Source organism: Mytilus trossulus, chromosome 7 (genome assembly GCF_036588685.1).
Source record: "Mytilus trossulus isolate FHL-02 chromosome 7, PNRI_Mtr1.1.1.hap1, whole genome shotgun sequence".
Lineage (NCBI taxonomy): Eukaryota > Metazoa > Mollusca > Bivalvia > Mytilida > Mytilidae > Mytilus > Mytilus trossulus.
Window position 1 is genome coordinate 16,759,388 of NC_086379.1, and position 10,970 is coordinate 16,770,357.

Sequence of the window (10,970 nt, forward strand, 5' to 3'; positions counted from 1 at the left end):
ACTGGGTCAAAATTTCAGTATTGTTTTTAGCTTTAAGCTTATTTTTTAACTTGGAAAAAATTACCAGGATATCAAGTTCAAATGGATTAACTTTATTCTGCTAAATAAAGTAAACCTTCTAGACTTAAGTGTAAAATTTCCCCCCCCCCCCCAAATTTTGAATATAACTAAGTAGCAAGACATTTCAAGGAGAGTTCATTTATACATTTGTTATAAAAGGCGCATTAAAATAAAAGATGTATATTTTTTCCAATCGCTATACCGAAGCCACTTCTGGTAGACGTTTATTGTGCAAGAGTATCTCCAGTCAAATATTCAGCACTTCTGAGCAGACATGAAATATCATCATAAAATATGCACAAAGAAAAAAAATAATAGTGCAAGAAATTCACTGATTAATTACCTTAACATTAATGGTACCAATCTTACTATACCAGATACATATTTACCTTTCTCATTAATGGTACCAGTATTACTACACCAGATGCACATATGAGTTTGACTATCCCTCTGTTATCTTTTGCTCCTCTACTACAATTCTATCTCACCAGTAATGCTGGACGAAATATTTGTATTTGAAAAATAACATATAAAACAACAACAAAAAAGGACAAAAAGATAAACCGAAACTAGAAAAATATTCACAGCTTTGCAATATACAAATTATATATATGTACATTTGAACATGATTTCCAAATTTCACAAAAAGAAAATTTGATATCCGTAGCTATACCCGTATTTTCTTGATCCAAATTTATTATCGTTCATTTTTTACCCATTTGATTAACATCTGTAAGCCATTATATTTTCCTTTCGATTTTTCGTTCATGTTTTATACTAAAATTGTATTGTTCATTCATATCCTATAAACTAAAAACATAACTTTATTTACTCATTACTTTACACGTCAAGTTGAATATATACTTTCAAATGTTTAATGTAAAGATTGTCTTTTAGGTAAAAGCTTTCGTTTTGCAGCGATTGCAATACTGTAATCATAATCACAAATAAAGGGAAGAGAGAAAGTATGGTAAACACCAACCCCTCATCTAAAATCAGCAGATATCCTTCTCATTTAGTGGACGAATCACTCATCTAAACTCGGCAGATTCTGTTCATTCGTCTAGGAGAATCGTTACAAATTCAACCGAAGAGTGTCGATTGATGCAACTGAATAACTCATCATTCTTTTCTTTAAAGTCGGGAATATGGTCATTGTTATATTATAGTTCGTTTCTGTGTTTGCTACATTTCAACGTTGTGTTTCTTTTGTTTCGTTTGTTTTCTCTCATATTTGAGTATGAATGCACATTGTTATTAGACGTGTCATGGTACTTTCTATTCCAAATTCATGTGTTTAGTTTTGATGTTATATTTGTTATTCGCATCGGATTTTGTCTAATGCTTAGTTCGTTTCTGTGTGTGTTACATTTTAATGTTGTGTCGTCATTTTCTTGTAATTATTACGTTTCCCTCGGTTTTGGTTTATGACCTGATCTGTTTTTGTCAATCGATTTATAAGTTTTGAACATCGGTATACTACTGTTGCCTTTATTTATTCACTATTTGTTGAAATCATTGTTTTCGTCAGGAAAAACATATCTTCCAAACTTAAATAAAAACAAACTGTCTTTTTAAACTAAATACAGGAACAGGATTTTCTTGTAACGTAATATCGAATTTATTGGGTTTTTTGCGGGAACTAAGTTTCAATGGAGGAGATTTTTTTTATCTTCCACTCCTATCACTTCGAATGATGGTTGTTGCCTGTCTTAGACTATTGTCTGAAATCGGTCCCTTTTTATCACAACACAATATTCGTCTGATAGTCCTATATATTAACAGATAAACCGGTTAATTAACACGAGGATAAAGTTTATCTCAGTATCATATATACATCTATATAATTGATAACAATTGTAAACATTTCACAGACTACATTTGATATTTGGTTATATGTACAATATCAATGTTATTACTAAGTAAAATTATAAATTAGCAACACATCGAATTAAAAGAGAACTTTAATCAGTTATTTCGTAAAACATTAAAACAGGGTGAAATAGTGTTAGTGACTTGTTACTTTTCTATTAGAGGTCAATAAAAAAAAGTCGTCTGTAGATGAAAAGCACCTCTGACGTGTATTAATTCTAAGCCTGGTTCCTTTTTATTTTTTTTCTAAATTAAATGCACAGCGACAACTGCAACAGAAAAAGTTTAGAATAAGTTGTATTGTACATGTTTATTCGATTCAAGTAAATAAAGGTATATTGAAAAAATAATTGCATAGATCAGAGAAAACAGAGACTAAGTGATAAAGCGTTTTGGAGCTTCGATGGCTGAGTGATCTAAATAGCGAATAGAACATACTTTGAATTTGGTGCTTCTATTGCGCTTTTATGGCGAAGCCTAAAACAAACCCAAAAATTGCACTGAGTAGTACTGGTGGGGCTTAAAATACTAAAAACAAATCAATCGATCAATCTAGAATAATTAAGTGAGTTTAAGAAAATCGTCCTGTGAAAATTGGTCTTATGTGCTCTACTCAGATTTATGCACTAGTTCTCAAGAAACCGAATCAACAAATGAGTAACAAACGCTCATCTTTGAGTAAGTTTTCGCTCGTCTTGTTCTTACCCGTTCATCGATTTGTGTCTGCCTTATTTATGTTATCTCTTCACTTGCAAGTGCTATAATATGATTCTAAATATACTTATCTAATATGGGGAATAATAAATACAGACTTACTGAAACATATCACTTGACGTAAAGAATGATATATTACATCAAAACACATTTTAATCAACTTGCTTTGCCATACATTATTCCAATGACTCATATGTTTGCCTTTCAAAGGCAAAAACTTCCCCCAAAAAAATGCAAACAATACTTTCTAAATTGCATGCGTCCAAGCCAACTTTCTGGATTAACCTTCTTCAGAAATGTTCGAAAGCCAAGATTGTATAAGTACCAAAAAAAACTTTTACGGGGAAAATTCTAATTGTCTGTTATTCACTGATTATAAGGACTTATATCAATGAAAAATCGTCTTTTAAAATAAGTGGTTAACCTCTTCGTATCGTTTTATTCAAAAATAAAAATAAACAAACAACAATAAAACCTATAACTTTAACAAAAACCTTCACATCCATGGTACCAGTCATCCCAGCTGAACATATCTACAATGTTGTCTCATCAGTGATGCTCTCCAAACATTAATTAATTTGGCAAATTTGGAAAAGAACAAAAAATAAAAAACCGACAAAATCGACAGAAAAAAATAAGGCCGAACATGGAAAAAGAATCACATCTATAGAAATCAGAAAATGTGATATAAATGTCAGTGAGAAAAATACAGATACAAGATTTTATTATCGAATTTATTGGGAGTTTTTCTTGTGCTAAATTTCAATGAGGTGAATTAGTTTTTTTCTTTCATTTCCGTCACTTCGAATGAAGTTTGGGACCTTACTTAGGCTGTAGTCTAAAATTGGTCCCTGTTTATCACAGCATTACACGGATACACAAGTACTCGTCTGATAGTCCTACTTATTACCAGATAAACCAGTCAATTAACCCGCCGATAAAGTTTATCTCCTAATCATATGTACAACTATACAATTGATAACATTGTAAACATTTCACAGACTACATTTGATCTTTGTTTATATGTATAATAATGGTAAGTAAAATTATGAACTACCACATATAGATTTATAAGAGAATTCAAATAATTTATTACGTAAAGTTTTGAAACAGGCTGAAAACCGTGTTTGTGTGACAACTTTTGTGTTTGCTGAAAAAACGCGCGTCTGACATGCAAACTTTTAAGCTTAGTACCTGTGATGAGTTAATGAGAAAAATAATAAGAAAAACATTGTGTATACCATGTGTTCAACTCACTATGTAATGCACTAGTTCTCAAGAAACTGAATCGAAAAATATAAAGTAAAACTTTTGACAAATTTGCATTTTCGCTCGTTTTTTCTTAACCGTTTATCATTTTATGTCCTCCTTTTCATGTTATCAATATATAATACCATCATATGATTCTAAGTACACTGATCAAATATGATGAATTGATTAGTATACATGCCTATTAGTACTTAAACATATCATTTGACGTAAAAAAATCTTTCTTACCTCGAATCAAATAATGTCATCAACTTGTTTTGCCATACACTATTCCAAAGACTCTCTGTTTTTTCGCCTTCCAAAAGCAAAAACTATAAAGAAAGAGAAAACAACACTTTTGTTATTTCAAGCATTTGTAGATAAACCCTTATTAGCGAGTCTCAAGGCCAAATATATTCGTAAGACGAGGATGTATAAGATCCAAAACATAATAACAACATTTACGGTACCAATTTTGATTCATTTATTTGCATGATATGTTTTTTTTAAAGGCCAGACAGTTGCTGGGTTTAGTTTGTCTGATACACTACTTCTCCGAGGAGATTTCTTGTGTCCCAGTTACAATTAAAACACGACTTGGCAAAATTAATGGCACAAAAGAACCGACACCTGACTATACAACGTCTGTCTACAAATTTTATAATATACCTTATGCCAAACCACCTATTGGAAAACTAAGATTTGCCAAATCTGAGCCGTATGGTCAATGGAATGGAACTCTGAATGCCACCAGCCTTGGCCTAGCTTGCATGCAATCACCAGAACTTAATCCTACGTCTAGGTATAAAGGATTCTCGGAGGACTGCTTGCAGTTGAACATATATGTTCCAAATAATATAGCATCTAATACTAAACGTTCTGTAATGGTATGGATACACGGCGGTGCATACCAATTTGGATCCGGAACATTATATAACGGTACTATGTTAGCTGCTAGAGGAGACGTTGTTGTAGTGACAATAAACTACCGACTTGGAATATTTGGTTTTCTTTCATACAATGATACTGCTGCTCGAGGAAATTTTGGTCTATGGGATCAAATCTTAGCTCTACAGTGGATTCAAGAGAATATTGCAGATTACACTGGTGATCCGTCTTCTGTGACAATATTTGGACAATCTGCTGGTGGTTTTAGTGTGTCTCTATTGTCAGTTATACCGAGCATCAAGGGATTGTTTAAACGCGTCATTGCCGAGAGTGGTGTGGCTGATTCATTCTTTGCTCTGACTGACGACGCAAAATTAGTGTCTGTTGCTTTAAGTGATGCTGTTGGGTGTATTTACAATCCAATCACCAAAAATTATTACGCCATGCTGGATTGTATGAGATCTAAAACTTCTATGGATATAATGAAAACTCTCGATACATTGGCTACGGACTTAGAGACATCCATACGAGTAGCCATTCCTCTAGCACCGGTTATTGATGGTCAACTGTTTAATGACTTGCCCTCAAAAGTCCTGTCTGACAAGAATTCACCCGAGTTCGCGATGTTTCGGTCTCTAGACATGATAGTTGGAAACTGTAATATGGAAGGCTCTCTTTATCTCTCAACAACAGTGAAAGAACAAGAAAAGTACAAATTTAACATTACAAATGGAATTCCAACTTCGTTTTTATGTAAACATTTTGCGCCTTCATTATCTGGATTATATTATCATCATAGCCTAAAAGTTTCTGACGCCATTTGTAATGAATATAGCGTCAAGGACAACATGGATGAACAAAGTCGACAAGTTTTAGAAATGTATACAGATTTATTCTTTATCGCGCCTTCATTTTCTATATTAGAGTCGCACTCGAATAATAATACATATTCAAAAACATATCAGTATGTGTTTACGGAAAAAAGCCCTCTTCCGTTTGGCCCACCTAGACCCGCCTGGTACAGAGGATCTGGACATGCATCGGAAGTTGTCTTTCTATTTGGAATTGATGATTTGCACTATTCCCACATTCCAGTTTCTACCGATCAGTTTGACTTAGCCTTACGTATGAAAGACTATTGGACAAATTTTGCCAAAACCGGGTAAGTGGTTTATTTGAAATATATCAATTATGGTTATTACACAATCAATTCCGTTAAATAATAACCGCTGTATAGAAATGCGGGTATACGGTTATAATCAATGACCACCAAAAACCGTGAACACAAAAAGAAGCACGCATATGGGTCCACGTTGTCCATCGATCATCGATGAATGAGCCATGATAGTTATGATTAATGTATAGTAAAGATCACTAGTACACCAAAAGGGAGATAAAATCGAGACAACTGTATCCCTAATATAATTCACATACTTGTGATATAAATGGAAACTTACTAAGATAACACGGAAGTCACGAACAATTCGACAATAGGCTCCTGTCATACGAAACAGGTACATGGCGACCAAAACAAGTGTTGTCAGTTGGTTATAACTTTCAGTTGAACATAATACGGAGTGTCTATTCGTCCGGCTAGCCGGGCGAATAGTTAAAAATCTCTATTCGTCCGGCCATCTGTCTGCGGATGCGCAAATATTCAATATCAATAAAAGTGTCATGTGACGTTGAAAGTGTCCCGGATGCGGTGTCGGATAACACACGCGGTGTCGGATAACACACGCGCGTAAACAATGGACGTGTTGAGAATTAGAGATCGTGATTCATATTTAAAGATGTCATAGAGGAAACCAGAGAGAATGTGATTGCTTTAAACAAATGTCTAAAGGAGTGATTCCAGAACAATAGCGTATACATGTTAACTGTGAGGAATAAGCCTGAAATTAGGTGAAATTGATGATTTACCCCCATTTACCTTATGGAGGCAAAACGCATTCGGAAAGAATACTATATCAAACTTGCTTGGATGCCTTATTTTTTAGTTATACTACATTGGAGATCTATGAACATATACTGATATGCGTGGACTGGGAATAAGACACCAGGGTTTGGGTATTCCCCCTTTTGTATCTAAAATACATTTGTTTTCTAAAAAATCTGATCAAAAACACAATCCTACTTTTGGGGAACAGGTTACACGTGCCTGTCCTTCTCGAATTTTATATGAATTAAAAATCGCCGAACAATTTAAATGAACAATCGTTCATAATCATATGAGGACCTTACTTTAACCAAACTTCACAGAAACTAAAAAATCAGGATCTTTTGAAATCATAGATGAAATCAATTATGATTGACCCGGCTATTTACCTTACAGGTAATTAATAGGCAGAACAACAAAAAAGAGAATCGTTTTTACCCTTCCCCCTCCCCCAAATACCAAAGTTCCTTTAGAATATTAGAATAAAAAAAATCTGAACCAAATGTATAGTTTTTTTTGTTTTTTTTATTAGAATGAGGGTTTTTTTTCTCATAAAACGAGGTTAGACAATATATTTTAAGACACCCCGTGCTTCATTCAAAACCTTCAAAACACGATGTTATATGTTCATCATTATATATTTGGCCGGACAAATAGCGAAAAACCGTAAAAATGCTATTTGTCCGGCTTGCCGGATGAATAGACATTTTTGACTATTTGTCCGGCTAGCCGGACGAATAGCCACTGTCAACATAATATAGAACAGCGGTGAAATAGCGTAATTATAATCAGACTGTAAAAACAATCGGAAAAGAACTACCCTTAATCATGTGTTCTGACATAAGTGGCGTGCTAAATTATAATCCTGGTACCTTGATAATTATTATCGCAATAGAACTACCTAAACTATGGGTTCCCAAATAAAATCAATCGCCTTGAACAACTAGCAAAACCATTGGTACTCACATGTTGAAAACTTATTTTAGTGTGCGCTGATATTTGAGAAGAAAAATACATGTAGCACAAGACACGCTTTTCGGGATTATCTTAACCAAAAATACCCAAAATAAAGTATTTCATAGCCGGGTATATTTCTTCTTAATAAGCTATATGACCATAAGGGACCTTTAAGTTCTTTACTAAAAATTCACTCTGACAAAGATCGTTTTTTTTTGTTTTTTTGCGAAACCGACTTCAGGTGCTACGAAGATCTAATTGTCCGGCTTCGTCTGTGACAGCTAGAATAATATGAAAATATGTCATCTTCTTTCATTTTACTGGTCTATAAAAGGACACGTTAGGCATGCATCAAGACAAAAAACCCAGAGAAGACTTTATTTCTTCGTGGATTGTTATTTTCTGATTATTTGTTAAAAATATGTTTTAATATTCTTTTATATTTCAGAAATCCTAATTCTGAAGAAACCGATGTAGTTTGGCCGGCATTCAATACAGAAACTAAATCGTATATGCAGCTGAATGATCAAAACTTAACACGCAATACTTATTATAATTCGGACAGGGTTAAATTTTGGTTGGTAACAATCCCAAGCATGCTTTAGCATGATAGCTCAATCAAAAAGGATTTAGACCGGACTAAAGTTAACCCCAAACACTATTGATGCGGAACATTTTTACGTTACTCATTGTTCTATTCCTCTACAGTGATAAAAAGTACCAGTCATGGAAAATTCGTATACTCGCCAATATAGAATGAATAATGTGTCTCTTCGTGTTTATTTTTGACATTTCCTATTTCCTATTTATCATTTGGATTTAACATTTTTTAACACGTGTCCCCCAAAAAGGGTCAAAATGAGGAAAATAAAATATGGGAAGGGTGAAATTTGGACACAGGAGACAGAAAAATTCAGTCTATCGCCAGAAACGCTCAACCCTTGACAGTGGAGCTTCGCCAACTTTTTCTTTATACCTGTATTTTACATGTGTATCAATATATTTGTATATTATACAAATATACTGTTTAATATGGAAAATTAAATAAAACTTTATATTGATCTATTCTGATTAAATTGAGAACAGTTTATTCAGAGGTTTATTTTAAAGTTATACCGCATCTCAAACGGTCGTACTACAAATCAAAGATACAATATATGCAGGACACATTTCGAAAAACCTTTCATTCTCCCCCTTTTTTGATATCGACTTGAAAAAATGTCTCAAAAAAAATGAGCCATCTAAAGATTGATTTCAAACAGTTGAAACTCGATGAACCGAATAAAATATGTACAAGGAAAAAAAAAGAATATGGTATATCGGTAGTTGCCAGAGAGACAACTTAATTTGAGAAAGGAAATGAGGACTGTGTCAAAGAGACACAAACCCGAGCAAAGAACAGATAACAGCCGACGTCCACCAATGCGCCTGCAATGCAGCGAGAAAATCCCGCACCTGGAGGCGTGCTTCAGCTGGCCCCTAAACAAAAGTGTATACTAGTTCAGTGATAATAGACGTCTTACTAAACTCCGAAAGATATAAAAGAAACTAAAATTAAAATGCATGTTAGACTAACAAAGGCCAGATGCTGCTGAATTAGAACAGGCGCAAAAATGACGGCGGGGTTAAACATGTTTTTGATATCTTTAACCTTCCCCTTTACCTCTATCCAATGTAGAAAAAACACAACTATACGCACAGTAAAACTCAGTTTAAAAGAAGTCCCAGTCCGATGTCAGAATAGCTAACAAAAGAAACTAAACAAAATGACAGTTTATCGGACAGCAACCAATTAAAACCACCGAATTTTAGGCTCCTGACTTTGAGACTTACAGATAAAGATTGTGCCGTGTTTGAACATGCATATGAATACTAAACCATCCTCACACATGGAACAGAAATGTAAAACAATATAAGAACAAGTCGTTAAAATCAGTTGTAAATGACCTTTATATTCGCAATCTTATAAATGACAGATATATCTCATCACATATGGTATTGGAATATATGCTTTAAAAAAAGTTCACAGTTCAGTGACAGCGAATTAGTTTTTAAATCACTGCGCTAGAAAAGATAGGCTTATGATCATTGACCTTTAGGTCAGTCATCTGTCCCAGATTTCACTTTGAAGAAGAATCCTATTGAACAACATCACATTAAAAGTGCATTTAGTGTCCTTGCTATCTTCATTTTGATATTCAAACAAATTAACATTACAAATGAGACCGTAACATTAGGATAGGAACACTGTTGTACTGTTCTGAATGCGCAAATTAAATGAAATATCTGACAATCAATAACCCATTTGCCAATTACTGATTTGATTCTGTTATTGTACACTTTTTAAACAGATCGCTTCCCTTTGTCAATCTTAGACTGGTTCCATACCGGACAAAATTGACTTTTGCAAAGCATGATAAATTGAAAGTGATGTACATTTGTATCGGCGGTTTAACTTTTCATGAAAAATAATTTCTGATGTCAAAAGTATTTAGCTTAATGACAAATTAATGTAATGAAATGATTTGAAAACCTTAAAGATTACTCACATTACGCACAGGTAAATTTGCTTTTTCTGCTAGCTCTCCATTTTTAACAAAAATGAATGTCTCTCATAAGGGAAACAACTAAAAAAGGGGTCCCTCATTACAGGGTCAATTACGGGAATTGGCAGAGAGCCTATTTCCAAATATAATAGTTAGAAATTAATATATATGAGACTGAGAGGTAAAGAGTACTACTAACAAAAAATGGATTGGCATAGCGCCTATAAAAACTTAGATAAAAAAAGCGGGGGAAAAAATTCGAATTCAGAGAGAAAACAATTAACCCTTGACGTTAAGTGGTTGCTCAGTCCCTTCCTTTCTGTATCTGCAATCACAGGTACGAGACGAGATTAAAAAATGAAAGTGTATAAATATGCTCATTACACTAACACTATGCGTATATTTACATTTTCAATCTCATACCCATGTCTATTATAATCATATAGAATTTAGAAAATTGGACCTGAAAGCATAATATTCCAAAACTATAAGAACTGGCTTACAAGAAATTTATTCTTTTAAGATTCTGAGCTGTTCCAGCCAATATTTGTTTTAAATCAATACTTTGAACAGATAAAAACATATCGGTACCCTCGTCTTCGCAAAACTGCATTATATAACTAAGATATATAGCTCTTAAAATATGATTATACGTAAAGTTTATTATTGTGCACATGCGCACTTACACCTTATTCAAGATAACAAATCTATATCAATATTCAAAATAAACTTATACAAATTTACAA

General features: G+C 33.5%; 1 protein-coding gene across 1 annotated transcript; it reads left to right on the plus strand.

The window, feature by feature from the left end:
- The first annotated feature begins 3,566 nt into the window (after positions 1-3,566).
- LOC134724716 (carboxylesterase 1E-like) lies at positions 3,567-8,766 on the plus strand. The gene is made up of 3 exons (XM_063587900.1): positions 3,567-3,682; positions 4,407-5,944; positions 8,127-8,766. The coding sequence occupies exons 1-3, from the start codon at positions 3,680-3,682 to the stop codon at positions 8,281-8,283; spliced, it is 1,698 nt and encodes a 565-aa protein (XP_063443970.1). The 5' UTR covers positions 3,567-3,679; the 3' UTR covers positions 8,284-8,766.
- Positions 8,767-10,970: the final 2,204 nt, after the last annotated feature.

Excerpts from the sequence above, each read along its gene's own strand:
- LOC134724716 (XM_063587900.1), top strand. Across the intron at positions 5,945-8,126 it reads ACAAATTTTGCCAAAACCGG|AAATCCTAATTCTGAAGAAA; the intron begins GTAAGTGGTTTA and ends TTTATATTTCAG.